Genomic DNA, 22,557 nt, shown 5'->3' with positions numbered 1-22,557 from the left:
GAGTGTAGCAGTGAGTGAACGTTAATATTACTAAAAACAACTGAGGCAGAAGAAAAGGCAGTTCTAGTTCAAAGTCCTACTTTGAAGACCATATCAGTGCATCAAACATACATATTCCAAATATGGTATAGAACATCTAAACCCAGAAAGCACTAGAGGGACTCAGGAGAAATACTGGCCACTTAATTCACCTACGAGTCACACACTAAATCAAATTATAGAGGCTCAAGGCAAAACTTAACGCCCCCTGGAAAATAACCCTAACCCCAAGCCTAATGAGCAGCTACGAACTTCTCCTGCCTACTAGTGATTTGGGGGATGGCCCCTTTAGTTGTCATTCTGCCTTCTTACCCATGAGCTTTTCCCACATGCTGGCACCAGGCTCAGTGCTGACCATCTAATGAGGGACAGAAACAGACACAGCGCTGGCCTTCACTGAAGCTACAGGAAGCTGGTGAGCATGGTGTAACCTAAAACAGTGGTCAGCTGCATGAAGCAGTGTAATTCATATAGATGGGTATAGTCTGTGTTTCCTCACTACACAGTATATTTAGCTCCAAATTGCTGCAGCACTGTATGTCTGACGCAAGTACCTTAGGCATTCCCAGCCAGGTGGCCTGGGGAATCGCACCAGCCTTGCAGGGCACTTTCTGTCTATCTAACTCTGGAAGGCAGGTGATTTCCAAATTAACCACAATGTCAGCAAGAGCTAGAGCCCATAAAGTGGGTATTGGCTTTGCAAGACCTTGCTCTGCTCTGAGCAGCAGTTGCCCCCCCATCTTTCAGGAGACCAGGGCACGTTTCCAGGAGACATGAAATGTGGTGAAGGGCTCCACGTCGATTATGTTGCTAGACAGGGCTACCATTTAGATTTCCATTGGTGTCACCTATGTGCTTATCCAATGGGCATGAAGGAGTCATAGCTGGCTTTTTTTTTAATTTTTTAACATCTAGCATTAATGGCTTTTGATAAATTACTTATTAAAGTGCTAAGGTATAAGCCTTTCAATAGAAATGGGCTCTGGAGGAAAACCAAAAAAAATCCACAGAGATCTTTCAATTCAATTCACGAGACTGCACAATTGTCCTTGTTAACAGTTTTGCCCTGCTACATTCTCCTATTTTACATATGCAGGTTACTTGTTTTGTTTTTATTTTTTTTTATTTTTTTATTTTTTTTTAATTTTTTTTTTTTATTTATGATAGTCACAGAGAGAGGCAGAGACACAGGCAGAGGGAGAAGCAGGCTCCATGCACCAGGAGCCCGATGTGGGATCTTTCATGAATGAAAGAAATCTTTAAAAGAAATCTTTAAAAAATCTTTTAAAGAATGAAATCTTAAAAAAAAAAAAAAAAAAAAGGAGGCTCCATGCCCAACGTGGGACTTGAATTCAAGACCTTGAGATCAAGAGTTGCCTGCTCTACCAACTGAAGCAGCCAGGTGCTCGCATATGGTGACTTCTAATTTAGGGGAGTATGAGGGGAAAGACATATTCTGGAGATGGAGAAAGGTTAGTAGTCTCCAAAGTAGAGAATAAATGCTGCTGTGACTGGCAGGCTTGAGATACACAAGGAGGGAAGGAAGAGAGGGTGCGAAGGAGAGACATAGCAATGAGAGACTGCCCCTGGTAGGAGGTGGCGCATTCGCTGCTGGCCTGGCACACGCCGCTATCCCCCCCCCGCCCCCACCTCTCCACCACACTTACTTCACGGCACATGTGTCTTGCTAGCCCACGGTCTGCCAGGTCCTGCAATTGCATCTGGGAACATTCCTGCTAAGCAGGAATTAAAGTGCTTATTTTGTACGACACTTGGCTACTTTTGAGCTACATCCAGGACAGCATAGTACAAACAACAAAATTCAAAACTATACCATTAGAAACCACCTAAGTGACAAAGAGATCAACTTTCCCCATCGTGGACTGGATTTCCCAGCCTTTTCAAATAGCTTTGGAATGTGAACAACTGTCATCCTTTAGAGGACTTTCATAAGGAAGTTTAATACCGTAGGCCTACATGCATCACATTAAAAACAAACCATCTTATGGTCAGGAAAATGTTTTCCTCTTTTGAATTCTTGGTGGGGAGAGAGAGGTGGCCAAAGGGAGAGTGTCATTCCCTCCAGGAGCCAGGTGACAGCAGGAAAGCCTCTCACCTGGGAGGCCGGAAGGCTGCAGGCCTTACAAGCTACCCCACACTCAGCAAATATACACATGTCAGGAGCTAGGCAAATTAAATTTCCTGGCTCTGTGGTCAGACACAACTTTGTCTGCTTATCACGATATCCTCATTTCTTAGTATTCTTCAAGTATGAGGGAGGATTAAAGGGGCTTATTGCTTTTTAAAATTAAATAGGGGCACCTGGGTGGCTCAGTCCGTTAAGTGTCTACCTTCGGCTCAGGTCATGATCTCAGGATCCTTTTTTTTTTTTTAATTGTTTTAATATTTTATTTATTTATTCATGAGAGAGAGAGAGAGAGAGAGAGAGGTAGAGACACAAGCAGAGGGAGAAGCAGGCTCCCTGCAGGGAGCCGGATGTGGGACTGGATCCCGGGACTCCAGGATCGCTCCCTGGGCTGAAGGCAAGCGCTAAACCGCTGAGCCACCAGGCTGCCCAGGATCCTGAGATCGAGCCCCACATCTGGCTCCCTGCTGAGCAGGGAGCCTGCTTCCCCCCCCCTCTGCCTACTGCTCCCCCACTTATGCTCTCTCTGTCAAATAAAATCTTAAATATTTTTAAAAATGAAATAAATGCATTGAACAACTGATCAAGAATTTATTGCATTTTATGACACCAAAGTTTAGCAAATTCATTCATAAGTGTACATAATAAAAGAGAATGAATGCCCCAGGATCTCTCTTTTAGTTGGGGGTTTGGGGTAATAAGATGGAATGGAACTGAGGGCTTAGTTCATACGGTATGCTTCTCTTATCATGTGCAGCGTGATCAATCAGCCCCATGTGACCTGAACCTCACTACTGCTAGTTCCTTAACCTCTCCATGCCTCAGTGTTCCGTTCTTCCAGAATACTTACTACTGAGATTTCTTCTAAAGTTGAAGTGAGGGGCTCCCGGGTGGCTCTGTCATGATCTCAGGGTTGTGACACTGGCTAGGGTGTGGAGCCTGATGAGATTCTTTCTCTCCTTCTCTCATCTGCCCCTCCCCCTCAGCCCTCCCAATCCCCCCCCCCCCCCCCCCGCAGGCTCTCTGTCTTTAAAAAAAAGTTTAAGTGAGGTCATGAATGGAAAAGTGTAATGCGGAACCTGGCTTTCACAAAATTTTAGTCTCTTTTCATTTTCCTTCAATACTGGTAAAATATAAGTTTTAAGTTTGGTTTGTCCTGAAATATCTTCTAAGGTCTCAGAATCTAGTAGAGAATTCAATTCAGGCTTTAAGAGCAGGTATCAGGGTGTCTGCAGGTTTGCAGATGAATTCACCGTTACTACGGAAACTGTCAGGGGCCAAGGTACACCGTTCTCCTCCCTTCCCCTTTCCCTTGCACAGCTAAGGGCGCCAGGGCAGTAGAGATCGCCTCAGAAGGTATACCTGTTCTCCCGCTAGAGTTCATACAATGAAGAAAATCTGATCTGGCTGCTTGAAAAGCAAACAACCAAACATCCCAAACACTTAATATAACCTTGAGTCTTCAAAAGAAAGGCTTGCACCACGGGCATGTAGAGGTCTGGAACCCATTACAGCTCAGTTCTCCAGGGGCAGCTTATCTCCTCCTCTGACGCTATCAGTTGCCAAGGAAAGATAAAGACACAGTCAACTGCCTACCCAGTCAGAATGCAAAAGTGTTCAGGAATATTGCAATAGGGGCTGGGCGGGGACTGGGAATGGAAACAGAACGTTGCAACATGCTAGGACTAATTCATGCTCACGTGTAAGTGGCTCTCGTGCGGAGGACTGAATCCTATATTCTGCTTTAAGGAAAAAACTTTTTTAAAAAAAGATTTTATTTATTTATTTATTTGAGAGGGAGAGAGAGAGAGAGAGAGGCAGAGGGAGAAGCAGGCTCCATGCAGGGAGCCCAACGTAGGACTCGATCCTGGACTCGATCCTGGATCCCCAGGATCAGGCCCTGGGCTGAAGTCGGCACTAAACTGCTGAGCCACCCAGGCTGCCCAAGAAACATCTTACACCCTGCAGGAAGAGTTGCAAAATAATCCATCCCCTCTCTGCTGAGCGTAGTTAGTACTCTTACGTTGCCTTGTAAGGGAAATTTCATTTGTCTGCAGTGACCTTAGAAGTCAATCACACTCTGGGGGTGTCTGAGTGGCTCAGCTGGTTAATCGACTGCCCTTGACTCAGGTCATGGTCTCAGGGTCCTGGGAATCCAGCCCACATTGGGCTCCCTGCTCGGCAGAGCCTGCTTTTCCCTCTGCTCCTCCCCGCCCCCACCCTCCACACCCCCTCCATGCTCTCTTTCTCAAATAAATAAAATCATCTTTTTAAAAAAAGGTTAATCACACTACAGAACACCGTGGAGAACAGATATCTTGAAATTATTTCTTTCCTGAAATAAGAGTTCTGAGAGGCTTTGACACTGATAAAGTTCAAAAAAGAAACATAGTCATAGAGTTGAATCTTCTCATTACTTCACTAAAGACTATGATTCAGGGTAATGATTCAGTGTGAAACACACTTTGTGAATCCGAGCCTTTTCTTTCTACTATTGAGGCAGAGAATAAAAATATATTCTGCACCACAGGTCTGAACTCCACCAGTACTTAGAGCTCTGAACTCAAATTTTCGTAATCCTAAATCTGACCCAGACTTTTTGCTTTCAGTATTGTCTCTTTCATATACTGAGTGCTTACATTTTCTTCAAATTATTTTATCATCTGTAATGATATGAGAAGCCTTTTAATAGGAGAGGGAGAGTTAAAAGTGAGGTCCTGGGGGATCCCTGGGTGGCTCAGCGGTTTGGCGCCTGCCTTTGGCCCAGGGCACGATCCTGGAGTCCCGGGCTCCCGGCATGGAGCCTGCTTCTTCCTCCTCCTGTGTCTCTGTCTCTGTCTGTCTCTCTCTCTCTCTCTGTCTATCATAAATCAATCAATCAATCAATCAATCTTAAAAAAAAGTGAGGTCCTTCTGTACAGCATACTTGCTGGGTTGAACAGCAGTGAATAATGATTCTTGCTCAGGAGCCCTGGTTTCTAGTCACTGCCTACCACCAAAATAAGTACATTCAATCTCTAAGTTACACATATTTATAACTTTTGTTATTAGTCTTGGAACCCATCAAAGATAGGCCCTAAGGGGGATCCCTGGGTGGCGCAGCGGTTTGGCGCCTGCCTTTGGCCCGGGGTGTGATCCTGGAGACCCGGGATCGAATCCCACGTCGGGCTCCCTGCATGGAGCCTGCTTCTCCCTCTGCCTATGTCTCTGCCTCTCTGTCTCTCTCTGTGTGTCTATCATGAATAAATAAATAAAATCTTTAAAAAAAAAAAAAAAGATAGGCCCTAAGAGGAGACAAAATGGCAGGCTCATAATCACATGAGGAACCGTGAATTTCAAGCATGAAGCTTGATTTCACTTTGATTTGCTTTCCTGTCTCCAGGGGGATGAGGAAGGCCCGCTACTTGCTTCTCCCTCAGCCACTATCTCAAGGGGCCCCTCTCTTCACATAGCCCTTCTGGGCTCAGTTTCCTTACAAGTCAAATTAGTAGATTAGGCTATATTCTTGCTCTGAAATTCTAAGTCACTCTGTCATTGGGAAGTAAAAAATAATCCCAAATAACACTGATTAGGAAATAGGAGATCAGGGTACCAGAGTTAGTTCTACTGCTACTTAGCTATCTCTTAATATTCTGGAGATTTCATTTTTTTCCCATTTCCCCAAAAGGAATACATATTCACTGTGGGAAATTCAAGTATAAGAAAGTAAGAGTATTTGGATAGTAAAATAAAAGTGAAAATTCTTCCCCATCATATAATCTTATTATAAACCTCTGTTAATATTTTAAGACTCTCTTTCCACAGCCTTTACAATGCAAACGTAAATACATATAAAACACATATATATGTTTATAATTTGGATTTTTGTTTGTTTTCACAAAAATTGGATCACGCGTAGGCATTTTCCCTCAGGGATCTTTTATCTTTCAACAGCTTATCATGGATCTCCTTGCATGTCGGCACTCAGCTCTACTTCACACTTTTCAACTGCCTCACAGTATCCCACAGTACAGATACACCATTCATTATTAATGACAGACACGTTCTCTTCAAACGCTCATTAGTACAAATAGCTTAGCAATGAAGATCCCTGAACTGTTTGCATATTTGTTTGGAGTCTTCTGTGGGAAAAATTTCTAGAAATTGTCAGGTCAAAAGGTATGTGAATTTTACATTTTAATGATTACAGCCAAACTGTTCTCAAAAAGATCTTATGACTATATCTTTATCTGAAAAAGGAAGAAAGAATAGATGATCTTTTACCAGTCTTTTTCCAACTGAACTTTCAACTCAATTAAGAAGCTTTTAAAACCAGAATGGAAGATGGGGCACCTCTGAGATCCAGTCTGCTTTTAGCTAGGCCACTAATTTCAAGCATTTCCTTCATTAGCAAGTATTAAAACTTTGTTTTGCTTTGGTCTTAGTTGCCATATTGATGTTTTTCTCCCCTGGTAATATTGCTAACCATAAATAAAGGTCTACTGTGCGTAAGAAATTGACGTTTTGGCATTTGATGTATCAAAAAATCTTATTTAAGGGGCAACATATTTCTTTACAAGGACCGGTTCTCAAACTTTAGTAGGCACCAGAATTTTCTAGAAAGCTTGAAAAACAGACAGCTGGGCTCTACCCTCAGAGTTCCTGGTTCAGTAGGTCTAGCATGGGGCCCAAGAACTTAAATTTTTAGCAACTTCCCAAGTGATGCTGATACTGTCTGTGTGGAGACCACATTTCCAGAATCACTTCTTTTCAGAATGTCCTTTTTATTGGGCATAAACTTGTGATGAGAGAGGACCACTATCTTACTCTGGGTGGACTGTGATTTACAGGAGTCTGAATGACAATCAGTCACCCTAATTGCTCTAATACATCTTTCTGTTCCACTTCACTACCATAGGGGCTCTTTAACAGGTGACATGCAAGGAGCAAGCTGCAAATTCCACGAGGATTTTTCCCTAGAGTTACCTCTTACGCCCCAGGCCTACTCTCCTCACAGAACTGATACTTAAAATTCATGTAAGACAACTACAAAATAATTGCACCTCTTTCTCCCTCTTACAAAGGAAACCCTCTGTTGATCAAATGTGACTGGTATGGACACCGATGCCTTGTACGTTATATAAGGCCTTAAGTTTAAGATAATCACCAGGTGCTTAGAGCCACTTATGTTACACACCTTAAATAGACAAATTTAGATCTCAGTTTACCCCAGTTAGAAAAAGCAAACATGAGAAAACAAATAACACGTGAACTTCGAACCTTCCCTTTGACCATGTGTAGTGGATCTACAGAGCACTTCCAATGTATTTTCTGTTCTAGATCTTAACATCTAAGAATGAAATAGTGAAGTGTGTAGAAGTGTAGAATTGAACAGATTTGTTCAAGAGAATATTTACATACTCCTTCCAGGAGAGTGAATTCTATTGGAGAGCGGTTATAGGAACTACTCTTTAAAGAGGGACAGAGCCAACTTTGTCAGCATGTGCTGTCAAACTAAAGGCTTTTGCATTAGGCAATTGTGATATGCCTGGTTCATGGCGTGTGTTAAGCATGAAGTCATAGCATTAATAGTTGAGAGAAGATAAACTGGTAACAAACTGGCCAAATGGCCCATCAGGAAGGGAAAGAAGGAAAAGGAGTAAGAACAATGATCTTGGAACAACTAGTTGCCATCTCAAACTCCAGGAAGAGGGAGCCTCACTTATTCAGGCTACATGAATTTGGAATTTGTGATACCTCTGAAGTTTTTCACTAATACCTCTGAAGGGGGCTTCTTAAATTAGTGGTAGAAAGATCAGCAAAAGACCTGTGTAAGGCAGGCTCCTCTGAAGTCCTTTGGAAAAATACATCACATTACTATTTAAAACCATGGCTCCACTTCCCACCAACAGTTATCGTATCCTTTATATGAAGAAATCTTTGTTTTGTTTTTTTAATTATGATTTTGGAGTCTCTTAAACTCATAACCACCTGTCTTATGGGTAATCAAAATCAGGTAACGTTACTGAAAATAGAACAAAGGGATCAGTAAGAAGTGATAAGGAGGTTCTACAATTCCTTTATAAAGTATCTAGAAAGATTTCTCAAGTTATATAGACATACAGGATATATTTTGATCAGTTGGCGAACATATCTCATGGAGAAAGCAATCTGTAGGTTTTCTGTGACACTTCAGGGTGACAAGCAAGGCTACTCACAGGCTGGCAGGCCTTCCTCTGCTCTGTCTGTGCGGGATCCTCTGCACCCATGCAAGCACCCACCACCCTTGAGACACACAATCTCTTTTCCACCTCGGAGTGTGGACGTGGAGTTGAGCTGCCTTTTCCACTTCTATCACACTTGACTGCTGTCAGGTGTCTTGGCTGTCTCCTGAGGCTTCCTCTGGCACCCCCCTGGCAGAACTGAGGCCCCTTCCTCTGAGGGCTCTGCATGTACTGATCTGCGTCCACTGTCCACTGTAGGCCTCGCCAATCTGTCCTGCTGCTGGGCTCATCTCTCCCCCGATCTACAAGAGGGCCTGGCCAACATCTCCCTACTCATTCAGGGAACACAAGACACGTGGAGTTGGTGTTTGCTGAGTTAATGAACAACATGCTAGCTTTTTAAAGCATATGGAAAAATCCTAAAGTATGTCACACTCCAACAGTAACTTTTTAGTATTTGGAATTCATCCTTTATCAGGGGGTTGGCAGGTGAGATTTGCTATAGGATGTTTTAGTTCAATTTCCTGTTGCACGATTTTTTCACCTTATATATTCTAATAAATCTTTGATAAAATTAGACTCCTATGGGTTAAAGGATACCACAGCAATCACAGGGTCTTGTATATTGAGAGCACGTGGTTTTGAGCAGACACTAGGACAGAGGGAGAGAAACCCAGAATGAGTGAGCTCTGTGTCACCTGACCACTCAGAGAAATGCTTCACCTTATCATGGCCGGTTTTTCCCTTCTCTAAAACAGAGGTACACACACACACACACACACACACACGGAAAATGTAGAAAATACAAATTATATATATTAAAATATGTTTAATATATGTTTAAAATATGTTTAAAATATGAAATTTTTAAAGAATAAAAATGATCACAGGATTGCCATAAGATTTACTATAGAATGTATATAAAACACTTTGAAAATTAACAGTATCAGGATCCCTGGGTGGCGCAGCGGTTTGGTGCCTGCCTTTGGCTCAGGGCGCGATCCTGGAGACCTGGGATCGAATCCCACGTCAGGCTCCCGGTGCATGGAGCCTGCTTCTCCCTCTGCCTGTGTCTCTGCCTCTCTCTCTCTCTCTCTCTCTCTGTATGACTATCGTAAAAAAAAAAAAAAAATTAAAAAAAAAAGAAAATTAACAGTATCATTAAATATTTATTGAATAAATGAATAAAGCTATTCATTTGGATTTGGGCAGAAGAGAAAGATCAATCAAAAGCAGTCTCTCCTTCTGGGCACATTCAGTCATGACTGTTAATTTTTAAAGGTGATCTAGTCATTGTTTTCTGGAGGATTGTGGCTAAAACAAAACAAAAAACTAAGCTTTTTGCCAAAGCTCTTTGATTCACATAGCCAGATAGATTACTTTCCTTGTGGATAATGGTTCATACTAGATGCACTCTTTCTTAGAAAAGCCTCATTTTCGATGGGAAGGGGAAGCACATCTACCCAGCCCTTCTCTAGCCCGCTGAAATACTAGTGTTACTGATCCCTTCTTCACTTTCATGGAAGTGCTTGGTAGATGTGCTGTAAAGCTATAATTATTCTTGAGGCAAGATGAGAGGTACCCAGGCTTTGGCAAGGTGTGGTAAATCTGGCAGGGAAGTTCAATTTCCCTAACATTGTTTCCAGTCCAGGAAATGTCTCAGGTGGCTTGGTATGGATAAGCTGCTGCCAGTTTTTCGGGCATGGGCTTGCTTCTCTTGGAATGACATCATTTGACTGAATTCTTTACTCTGCTTGCCCCACAGAAGCCTCTGCATTCAATTGGTCTCCATTTTTCACCAAGGCCTCATGTGATCCCCAGGCTGGCTGTGTCTCCAAAAGCCTAATATGGAAGACTCAATTCATGAGATGAACCTATCTGACTATTAAAATAGCAAAAGCATTTACTAAGGTATACTTAAAAACCATTATACGACGGGAAGACTTTCTGCCTATAGCATCATTTTTGCCTAGAACGGCCATGACTGCAGCCTTATGTCAACCTAACACACAATACGTAAGTATTATATTAAATTTGTTTATTCCAAAGTCTAAGAAATGGGATTGCTGAAAATCAAATATAAACTTTATAAATGCTCTTTTTAAACTATGTAAATTTTTCTCTACCTTGAGCTAACCAGAAGATAAACTGACCAGGTGGAACCTGTGATTTTTTTCCAAGCTAAACTTTCTGCCACCATAGCTCAGGGGGTTACATCAATTCATTAAGTCTCCTCTGTTTCCCAAATTACAGTATACCCAAAGGGTATGATGTCCTGAAATATAAATTAGCATAGAAAATTCCAAAAAGTTTGTGGGAAAGTCTTTTACTTATGCTACATGGCCCATTAAGGGCAAACCTTACTGCCTTTAGAATTCCTTTCTGGCAAAGCCCCAGTAGTCATGCTTAGAAGCTAGAGCAAGGTCAGATGATGGTATAGATTCCCCTGTTTTTGAATACTATGATATATACACAGCCACACATTTGTTTCAACAGCTCTGTCATTATTTTTGGGGTAATTGGCACTTGTGAAGCTCTGACACGGTTTTACTGATCATGCTCAGGCTTATGAACTAGAACGTGACATTTACTGGTGTCTAAGGTACATCCTTCTCCTTCTCTAAGACTAGGGAATAGCAGTATCTCATAAAGTCATCAACTTCTTAGGTGTTTTAACCAAACACTCCATGAGATCATGAGGAGAAAATGAAGAAGAAAGATGCAGAATTGGACAGGAATGCCTTTTGTTTCTCGTGTCCTACATGGCATAGGGACAGTAAAGCTCAGGATACTAACGTGCATCTCATCTAGTCTCTTTGTTTCGTGAGAGGCCAGCAGAGACCCAGGGGCAACTGGGGTAGTCTGGGAAAAGACAGCAGCACATCAGAAGACAGGCTTGGGATGACAGTCATTTCCTCAACTAGTTCAGAAAATAAAAGAAGGTGGCATGAAAGCAATAGGGCTGCAAGTCATGGACACGTTTCTAAAATTTACTATATCATTAACTTAAGATGCAGATCTTGGGTGGTCAAGGAGAACACCAGGTCTATGTATGTCAATCTTGCCATAATATGACGCACAGGTTCAGTCAGATCCTGTGGTTTCCTAATACTTTAACCTTCAATCTGACTACCAAGAGCTAGAATGCCATATTTTTTTCTGATTCATAATTTTAGTTGGCTTCTTGCCAACAAGTGATTTTTTTTAAAGAAGCTGTAGAAGAGATATAGTATTTGAAGCCAGATCTAAAGCAGCAATGAAAGGATGAGCTGATTAGCTCAAAGTTAGAAGAGAATCCATAAAAGCGATTATGTAAGAGAGAGAATTATACTCAAATTTCAGAGCCCAGCCAACTGTCTCGCCAAACTTTGTTTCAAGATATTCACTCTTCTTATTCTTTGCTAATTCTCCTAAATAACCAAATATTAACAATGTACTGTATTACTGTGAATGCTAATTATTTTGCTTAAAGCACAGTAAACCAGTAATTGTTGTACTAGACTATGAAATCATTCACTATCAATGTAATTCTGAAATATGACCTAATTATAGATGTAAGTAGAACATTACAGTAAAATGAAACAACTGGAGCCATAGTTAACACTGAGTAAATATTTAAAAGTCCAATTTGATAAACCTTCGGTTTCATGATCAGGTTTGCATTTGGCTTAATAAGTAGACAAAATCAAAATGCTAAGGTTAGAAAGAAACACTAGGTAGGTGGAGCTCTAAGCAGAGCTGTGGAAGTCACAGGGAGCCTGCCTGGGAGCTCCTGACATTACAGGGACACAGAAGGGACAGTCACAAAGCAGCCAGAGTGCCTGGTCCGCACTGACTGCAGGTCAATGGCTGAGTGGGTCTACTCAACACCACTGTTACATTTTCTCTTCAGCTGCTGGCCAGGGCAGGTGGCCAACCTGCAGAGAGTGCCATTGTGTGGTTCCCTTGGTAACCATCCAGATTCGTCCACTGGGATTCCTTTCCCAAGTAAACTGGTCTTAAGGATTTTAAACATTCAGCATTCATCCTTAAAAACTTTCCTCCTGAACTTGTAATCAGTGTTCTTAATTTGACTTTGCCAGATTTGCCATCTGTGCTTCAGCTTTCGGAAAATTCTGCTGTTGCCCAGAGTGCACATTTTCAAGTGGTAATATCACCCTGCATCTTGGGATGCTCGGTGTGCTGAAAAGAAAAACAGTCAGGAGGCAGGAGATGCAAGTCCTGCTATAACTGCACCTTTGGAAAGTCAACCAATTATACAATTTATCCTTTTTAATCTGTAGAGTAGAGAGAAGGACATCTGCCCTACCCAGCTCCACTAGTGGGATGTGGCAAAAGTCCTGGTATTTTTAAATGACAGAATTTGGCCCTTAGAGACAGCAATGGATTTCAGAAGTCTCAATCTTGATATGCTTGCGATGGGCCTGGATTTAGGCCTTTCTCAATCTCTCAATATAAAATAATTCCAAGTAACCTCCTCAAGTGGCACTGCCAGACTTTATCGTTCATTTTGTCCCCTGTAGCAGGGAAGTCAACCTCAGAAAAGGTCTGGCAGTTTTGCGCGCTTGGTGGTTTCACTGAGCATCTACCATCTTGTTGAAGAGTTCTGGAAAAGGAGAAGATGCACTAACATTAAACAGTATAGTTCTATGTAGACAGTATGTGCTCCAGCATTCTGCGACCACAGCACAATGAGGTGCTATGTGAGAAAATTATGGAGCACATGTGGATTCACTTTATTAATAAGTGCCTAAAATAGATTTTTTTTAAAAAAATCCACATATCACCTTCCATATAAATGCATCCATTTATAGTAACGAAGGCAAGTAGGAAATGAGACTTTACCAAGAAAAACTACAAATTTTTCCAACTCCAGTTCTGAGTCAGTTCATTTGTGGTTTTACTGGGATATGCTTTACTTTAATGTTCTGTTACTAGGCAGATTTGGCAGACTACAGCTTCATCAAATGACAGGATCCTTACCCCACTTTCAAATGCTGAGAGTCAAATTTTCTCACTGTCCATTCTCTTCTGGAACAGAGTCATCTTCTCCAAAGGCTTTTATCAATCACTGTCCCCACTTTGATCTCCCCAAATGTCAAATCTAGGTATCTCATTGCCTCCTGGACACCTCCACATGGTATGTTCAAACCAAACTTGCCCTGCCTCCAGAGATGTCCCACTTCTTGTCCCTTCCTCTCTAAATGGCAGCCCTGTCTAGCCACTGCCTGGCAGGAGCCTGGGAATAATCCTTGGTGCATCCCACGCCCTTAGCTTTCACCTGGCATCAATGCCAAGTGCAGTCAATTCTGTCTTCTAACCATACCGGATCCAATTACTTCTATCACTTGCTTTACCACTAACTTAGCTCATACCACCAATATCTGTCTATCTCATGTATTATTCTAACCATTGCAATTGGTCTTCCTGTTTCCCAGCTAACTACCTTTAGTGTGCACTAGCGGTGTCCTAACCACCCAGCAGTGATCAGAAGTAGAAGGCATCTTTGTTGCCCTCAAGAAAGGCATAATCTGGTACGAATGAGGTTTGATTTAGGTAGCCACTGGAGAGTAGTACAAAAAAAGAAACAGAAAAAGCATACCATTAAGCGTTCTTTCAGAGTCTAAAACTCTTGTGTTAATGTTGAGAGAGATGAGATTAACTCTGAAATAATCAGGAATAAACCGGTATACAAGTTCTGTTCTAGAAACTTTGAGTGTCCACACATTTCAGAGTAGAGTGAGATTAATGTGATGATTAGGATGGGAAATTTTAAAGGAGATTTCTGGGTAAGTGCATAGGAGCTTTATTATAGCAGCCACTCAACAACACTAACACTAACCACAAATGATGAGGTGTGCAACTCTGTTCCATGGAAGTGACAAATAAAGAAGAGACAGTCCTTCTCCTTATGATTACAGAATTCTGAAGTCCAATACACCGTGGATATAGAGTCAGAATTCGACCTTGGGCAGACCCCGAGCGTACACTTCTCCAGTCAAATTCAAATTCAGGCTCCTCCTCTCCAGGTGTCTGTTTCACACCTTCCTCTGTCCTCAGACTTCCCTCAAATGCTCCCTCGTCTGGCCCTCAGCTGATGCTTCCTGTTTCACTGAGAAATCAGAAACACGTAGAGAAGCACCCCAGCTTCCCCTGCCACTTCTGTCCACGCCCCCCCCCCCCCCCCCGTCCTGGCCGGCAGATTCGGTCTTCCCCAGTGCAAGGGCAGCATCGTCTCCGTGCCCCCTGCCAAGGCCCAGGATTCTGCTGGTGCACCAGATCCCACTGGCCTTTGGATAGACAAGGTCAAGGCCTTCATCTCCTGTTCCTGGCTCTCTCCTCGGTTACTTGCTGGAGTATTTACAGTGACCGAGGAAGATGGCACATTCTCAAACATCCAGCATTACAAAATAAAACGGTTTGCAGGGAGAAACGATAGGACAAGTTCTTCTGGACTCATGTGGTTGACTTTGAGCCACTCTTCTGCTGTATTTCTGTCTCACTGACCTGCAAACCCTCACCTTGGCATTCCTTGTCCTCATTCCTGGCTTTCCTTCCCCCATAACATATAACTCCACCAGAAGCACTGGTTTAGTTTATTTTGTTTATGGTTTGTCTCCTAACCACTGCAATATAAGCTTCACAAGGGCAGGGATTTTTCCATATTTGTCCACTGCTTTCTTCCCAGAATCTAGCCAGTACCCAGGGTACTTGCTCAACAATACGTGAATTAGATTTCTGTCCTGCCATTTCTGATCTGTGTGACTACAGGCAAATGATCCTCTTAAAGTCTTTCATCATTTTGAAAATGGCGTTGGTGAGATTGTGGTAGGGATTCAATGACAATGTGTGTTTAACATTTTAGGAGCATCTGTGTTGCTCAGTAAGTTAAGTATGGCCTGCCTTCGCTCAGGTCATGATCCCAGGGTCCTGGGATAGAGCCCTCCCTGGTGTCAGGCTCCCTCCTAGCCCCAAAGTCTGTTAGTTCACCTCCCTCTGCCCCCCCCCATCCCCACCATCTGTGCTTGCGTGAGTACACAATCTAATGAATAAATTAAGAAGTCTTTTTTTTAAAAAAATTAACATTTGGGGCACCTGCGTAGCTCAGTAGTTGAATGCCTGCCTTTGGCTCAGGTCATGATCCTGGGGTCCTGGGATCAAGTCCCACATCAGGCTTCCTACAGGGAGCCTGCTTCTCCCTCTGCCTGTGTCTCTGCCTCTCTGTGTCTCTCATGAATAAATAAAATCTTAAAAAATAATAATAATAATCATACATTAGTATTCAAGTTTATCTAGTCCCAAACAGGTAGTTGTTTGGGAATTTAGTGGACTGGCTTCAAGATGAAAAGTAAAAGTTCAATAAATATGCTTTCCTCCTATTATTAAAGACCCCATATGAAAATCTAACCCCGACTTTAACAATAATGAACAGACAAGTAGGCAGTGCTGATGTCTAGATCTATGTTCTCGGATAAAAATTATGTTTAGTAAGAAAATAACATGAACCAACAGGCAGTTGGCACTGACTGGCCATTCAAAATAGATCCCACAGCTGACAAGTGGGCCTCACTTCTGCCCTCTTACCCAGGTCCTTTTCACTTTCTTCTCTTCCCCCTCTGTTACAAAGCCAGCTTCTGCTGGGATTCACTCTCCCCAAAGCTCTGTAGCTCCAGGGTGGGGTCTCTGTTAGCATTAAGGGGAGTATGAAAGGAAATGTACCTCTCTGTACCTTTATTTTCCCTTCAGGGTTTAAATGGAAAAAGAAAAGGTGGGGCCCTTTATCCATTGTTGCTGGGATTAAAAACCTTAAAAAAAAGAAACCAAGCTGGAGCTTTGAGTGCATTTTCCCACAAAAACCATGTTATATATAGTGGCTCGGTTCTATGGTACTATTAATAAAGTAGAACATTTCAGTTGTGATTTCTGGGCTGTCCTGGGAACCTACCCACAAAGTGGGACATAATTTCAATGCAAAAGTATGTTCAGAGTTCCCAGCAACCAATTTACATATCCACATTCAGAAACTAACCTATCTGAAAGGTAAGGGCTGCTAATTCTCAGTAAGGTTGACGATTTCAGAAAGATATCACAAATGTCACAAAGAATAGGGGCAAGCCGAAGACTATGGTGCTAAGTGGCATACCTGATCCCATCCTCTAATACCAGGAAGTGTGTTGGGTTTAGCTCAGAGAATTCTGTGAGAATGAAGGGTGGTAAAAGAATGTAACACATCCAGCAGAGCCTGGTTAGTGCTAGCTCTTTAACAAAGGTTAGTTCTCTCCACTCCTGTTGGTGAAACTTCAGTGTCTATTCCTTTTGCTTGGTTTTGTGTGTCTTCCTATGAATCTATTTTTAACACTTTCATGGGGAGAAAAAAAAAAACGCAACGTTTTGCCAATAGAAACCAGAAAATGGTTATTTGCTCATTTCTTCTGGCTGACACACCTTGTCTGCGAATGGCAGCTTCTCCCCGAGGAGGAGATCTTTTCCATCCAATAAGCCTTTACACCTTCCAAAAGTCCATGCCAAACTGCGAAAATCACCATTTTAGCTTACCATAGTGGTGAAGCTTTGGCAGTTGGGCCAATGCACATTCAGTGGGAGACTGTGGACAGACGTTAACTAACCATCCCACATTTTCGGTTTCCTTACAGTCCGTGTCCAAAATATACACGTAAGAGAGGCTCGCCTAACTGGGAAGGCTCACATTACATATCACAGTTAACCCTAACGCACATAACCAATAAGACAGCCTTACTGCTTGGGAAGAAGTCCATGCTTTCAGTAGTCAATAGGGTTGGACAGAGAGCTGTACATGCCATTCATTTCAGAATGCTCTTCCTCCTTCCCTGACCCCTCGGGCCCTCCTTACTTCCATCTTATCTCCAGGCCTTTCCTCAGAGAATGAGCTTCTCTGCTCCCTAGTCATCAAATCTCCTTGGATGAAATCTTTCACATCTACCACCTCCAAACAATTATTTTCCCTTGACAAAATGTAAGACAAAACTTTCCCATTAAAATATAAAATAAAATCTTTTGAATTAGTGCAGCCTCACAGGGATTTTCTAGAGCCAAAAACGTGGGACACAGAACTAGCCAATTTTATCTCTGTATGATCCCAGACAAAATTCCTATCTTGCCTCCACCTTCCTTTAAAATCTGGTAGAGCTCCATTTTTTGTTCAGTGTCTCAAAAGAATATTATTAAGATGACCCAAATGTTTAATGTGTTGGGAACACTTTCAAAGAGGTTAGTGCTCTTTTAACATATCTTTAATTTTTAAAGCGTATATTTAGCGCCTACCCCGTCCCCTGCCTCCCATCTCCTTGAAGAAAATTATTTTGCAACAGGGCAGCCCCGTTGGTGCAGCGGTTTGGCACCGCCTGCAGCCCAGGGCATGATCCTGGAGACCCTGGATCGAGTCCCACGTCAGGCTCTCTGTATGATGCCTGCTTCTCCCTCTGCCTGTGTCTCTGCCCGCCCCCTCTCTCTGTCTCTATGAATAAATAAATTAACTCTTTAAAAAAAAAGAAAATTATTTTGCAACATACTGCATAGTAGGCAATTTTGGAAGCATAGTGAACTCTGGTTACCCAATGTTTACCTGGATCTTCAGAAATAAATGCTGAAAAAGTACAATACTTTTGGGTGCAAAATTATTTGTGAAATATACACAGAAGGGAAGACCGCATCTAATACATTTTTACAGTTCCCAACGACCACAAAAAATGCGGAAAGTGGGAGTAACAATCAAACAATTGTTTGAACAAATTAATAACTTCCTCTTAAAATAATGTCTTTAGCACCTTAAGCAGTATGGACTCCTTGATAATTTCCAGGAAATACTTTTTATTTCAGTAATACATAGTTGTTTCAAATATAGTACAGTGTAAAAATCACTATAGTCTAGGGAAATTATATTTGGAAGGATAAAAAGCAACTATTCTCAAAGTAGTACAAACCCTACAGCTCTTCTACAGAGATGACAATACTTTAAAATATTTAAGATCAACCCCAATGCAATGTGGTAAGTGGCACTCAATTTTCAGTCAGTTATCTTATAAAGTTTTAAAGTCAGCTAAAAACTAGAGCCTAAAAGGACATCCTGAAGCATACCAGGGCTAGTCTAACTAGGTCATTTATCTATTCTTTACTTAGTCAATGTCCTCACCTGGGACAGATTGGACATGAAGTCACTAAACCATATAAAGCAGGAGATCTACTTTACCATTCCTGCAGTTAAAATTATGATACATGGATTCCAACTGTCCACCCAAATAAAGGTATGTTACTATCAACCATCTACCCATGCTCTTTACTCAGATCACCAATTTTTCTCACAGCTGAAGAGATGGTTAGAATGTTGGTATGTTTTGTTATTTGTTGTACTTGCCTAGTTTCTTTTTAAGTTGAAAGCTATTTATTTATTTATTTATGATATATATATATATATATATATATATATATAGAGGGGGGGGGCAGAGACACAGGCAGAGGGAGAAGCAGGCCCCATGCAGGGAGCCCGACGTGGGACTCGATCCCTGGACTCCAGGATCGCGCCCTGGGCCAAAGGCAGGCGCCAAACCGCTGAGCCACCCGGGGATCCCCCTAGTTTCTTATCAATGGATGTGGTATGGACACTGGGCAACCCACCTCACTCCTTATTCTAATGACAAAAAAATAAAGATATCAAATAAATCTTATTTCATAAACAATAGAATAAAAAATAAAGCTTAGGAGTTTGTTGAAATATCTGTTGATTGTGTAATTTGTGCCAACTCCTCATACACTTATTATTAAAGGCACAATAAGGCAATCACTCTAGGGCATAAGGGCGCATAGAGTTCATACTGTCTCCTTCTTCATCAGTCGATATAAACAAACCCCTTTATCACTAAATCAAAGTCGGCCAGGTCTCGAAAATAATAACCTCTTTTCTGGAGGACGTAAAAGTAGGGTAGAAAAGCTCACGCCTTTAAATCGTGAGCTCCAGAAGCAGAGCATCCCTGCCATCCCCGGACAGTTAGTTGCTGCTACAGTTCTGGCAGGAGCCTTCAAAACACCAGCAGGAAAGCGTCCTCCAAGGCAAAACTGGGCAGTTTCCAAAGCTGGTTAGACCCCTGGGGCGCCTGGGGGCGGGGCCGCCGGCTTCTCAGAGGCTGGTCCTCCGCAGGGTCTCCCTTCGCGCCGGACGCTCGGGCCCCTCCGCTTCTGCCTTTCGCCCGGTTCCGGTGCCGTGGGACTGCGGATCGGGGCGCGCCCCCCCACGCCCCCCCACGCGCCCCCGCAGCTGGGCTCTGCGGGTGCAGGCCCACTGCGGGCTCGACCCGCTCGGCCGGCGGAGGGATGCCCGGCGCCGCCGCGTCCCCAGCCGGGGCGCTCGCCACCCGGCCTCCGAAGCCCTTCCCGAGCCGGACCGGCCCCCCGGGTGGTCAGCGAGGCGCACGGGGGGCAGCCCCCCTGCACGCGGCGTGGGCCCGCGCTGCAGGCTTCTGAACCCGCGGGCCGCCGGCGGCCGTCCCCGGAGCCCTTGGGCCGCGTGCAGGCCATCACGGCCGCACCGCCCGCAGAGGCAGAGCCGCGGACCCCGCCGCAGCAGCACGCCCAGCCCGACCGCACCCCCGCCGCGAAGCCCCGATCTGAACGGCGCCGGGGGCGGCGGGGGGGCGAACTCTCCCAAGGAAGGGGGGATGCGCTTGGGGAGAGGCCACCCCCCCAAGCCCCGCCGGCCGCCGGGGAATGAGCTCAGCCCCTCAGCCCCTCCGTCCACGCCGGCCTCTTCTCTGCCCTTCAGCAGGTTCGCTGCCCGTGGGACGGCCACGAGCGAGGGAGGCACGGGCCACCCCTGGCAGCCAACACCTCCAGTCCCAACCCCGATCAGAGGAAGCAAACTCCCAACTCTGTTCTCGGCGGCTCCTGCTCTGATCAGACAAGGGGGGGGGGGGCTCTGCGAAAGGATCCCGCCCTCGCCCCCCCCAAACTGCATCTGGAAGCTGTTCGGCCTCCCTGCTCCCACCCCCATCCTCCTCTGCAGCCCTCCCGCCCCCAGTTCTGCCTCCTGCTCCCCAGCCCCAGCTCGCCCCCCACCCCACCCTCATCCTCCTCTAGAGCCCCCCCAGCTCGGCCTCCCCTCCCCACTCCCATCCTCCTCTAGAGCCTTCCCGCCCCCAGCTCGCCCCCCAGCCCACACCCTCTGCTCCCTCTAACTCATACATTCCCACCAGCCAGGGGCCGAGCCCTCTGCGCCTGGCGCCTACCTCGGGTCTCGGGGCCGCGCCCCCGCTGCTCCCTGACCCCCAGGCCTGCGGGCTCAGCGCCGCGGCCACAGGCAGGTGCCGGCTATATACCCGCCTCTCGGCTCCGTGACTCAGGGAGTCTGAGCCTTCTGTCCGCCTCCTTCAGAATAAGAGTCCCGGGAGGAGGCGGGGCTCGAGCCGCCGCGGCCCCAGGTCAGCGCAGGCTCGCGCCCCTCCCTCCGGCCGCGCTCCGCCCTTTGCATCTCTGGGCGCCCTTTCCGGGAGCAGCACACACGAACCCGCTTCCTCGAGACTTTTAGGAAGAACTGATAATGGGAAAGAATGTAACTTTTCTGTCTAGGCCACTGGAGACGTTGGTTGCAGGTCAGGGTGACTTCCCTCCAGTGTTTGGTTGTGTTTTTCTCCTTTATAGACTAAAAAGAAATGTCCAGTGACTCTGATTCCAGGGCAACATTCTTGGGGCCTGGGATGGTAACGCCGCCGCCCCCCCCCCCCGCCCCCGGCCTCAAACCACAGGGCTGAGGCTTGGGTGCGGAAAGGTCCAGTACCTGCCGGCTACTCACTTTTAACTCGGTGCTGCGGGTTTGCAGGCACCTGCGGATCAAACAGCAGTTAAATGAGAAAGTGTGGTACACTCCTTTGTTAAAGTAAGAGGATAATTTCTAGATTTACATTAATTAGCTTACTCTGTTCTGAGTATAAACGAGTAGCTAAATTTAGGAACCCTCAGGGTAAGAAGTGTAACTCATTCTCATTTAGCAGTATGTTAGGAACGCGGTTCCCATCCTGTCTTTTTCTTCTGTCATAAACTACAAGAGGGCTGAGTCACTTGTTTCCAACCTACTACATGGGGATGTCTGTAGAGGGTATTATTTATTTATTTATTTATTTATTTATTTATTTATTTATTTTTGTTTATTTATTTATTTATTTATTTATTTATTTATTTATTTATGATAGTCACAGAGAGAGAGAGGCAGAGACACAGGCAGAGGGAGAAGCAGGCTCCATGCACCGGGAGCCCGATGTGGGATTCGATCCCGGGTCTCCAGGATCGCGCCCTGGGCCAAAGGCAGGCGCCAAACTGCTGTGCCACCCAGGGATCCCCTGTAGAGGGTTTTAAAGTAGGATATGGACGTATTGATTCCTAACTTAATTTCCTCTGTAAAATCTGTGATTTACTGTGGGTCTAATCCTAAAGCCAGAGCAGCAATGTTTCCTTGCACCAGCTCAGCTGGTTCCGTGCATAACCCTCCAGTAGTTAGGTCAGCACACCATCACAGGTATTTCTTCCTGTTACTTCTACCAGAGTGGACGCTCCTTGACCACTGAGACCAAATTTTTTCACACACAATAAACTGTCAAAGGAATGAATGAATGTTAATACCTGACACTTACTGAACATCTGTCATGCCAAGGCCCTTCCCAGTTAAATGCCAGTGATACCAACTAGATTTGAATAATCAGTGGACCACATGTTTAACTTATCTAGTAATTTCATCTCTGCCTTCATTAATATTGAACAATAGGGTTTCTAGGTTCACAGCCATGAGCCAGATACTCTACTTCTCTCTCTGAAATATCTTTATTTGTAAATTTAAAATGATGTCTGTAAAAGATTCAAATAAACCAAAAATGAATGTTTCCCTGTAACTCTACTAAAGATAAACATTGTTAACAGCCTACAGCCTTCGCTTCCAGACTTTTGTGTGTGTATTTAAATACATAATAAAACAGATTAGATCAGCATTTACATATGATTCTGTAACCTTTTTTTTTTAACCTACAATATACGGTAGTCATCTTTCTAGGTATAACATAAGGCACTATACCATATTTTCAATTTTCAATTTTTGAGAGGACAAGCAGATAAAAAAAACCCTCAGCATTTCACTGTTTGCCTGCCTCCTTT

General features: G+C 44.0%; 2 protein-coding genes across 2 annotated transcripts in view; one reads left to right on the top strand and one right to left on the bottom strand.

Annotated features, from left to right (window-relative positions):
* CBR4 (carbonyl reductase 4) overlaps positions 1–10,386 on the top strand; it is a 156,851-nt gene extending 146,465 nt beyond the window's left edge. The window contains exon 5 of the mRNA XM_055317309.1: positions 10,154–10,386. Coding sequence (XP_055173284.1) covers positions 10,154–10,260 — 107 coding nt within the window. The 3' untranslated portion in view covers positions 10,261–10,386. The remainder of the gene's footprint in view (positions 1–10,153) is intronic.
* LOC129504555 (palladin-like) overlaps positions 1–22,557 on the bottom strand; it is a 417,088-nt gene that overhangs the window by 67,121 nt on the left and 327,410 nt on the right.

Source organism: Nyctereutes procyonoides, unplaced genomic scaffold (assembly GCF_905146905.1).
Source record: "Nyctereutes procyonoides isolate TBG_1078 unplaced genomic scaffold, NYPRO_anot_genome, whole genome shotgun sequence".
NCBI classification, from domain to species: domain Eukaryota; kingdom Metazoa; phylum Chordata; class Mammalia; order Carnivora; family Canidae; genus Nyctereutes; species Nyctereutes procyonoides.
Note: the sequence above shows the minus strand (reverse complement) of the source record. Positions and strands in the feature narration are given on the sequence as shown.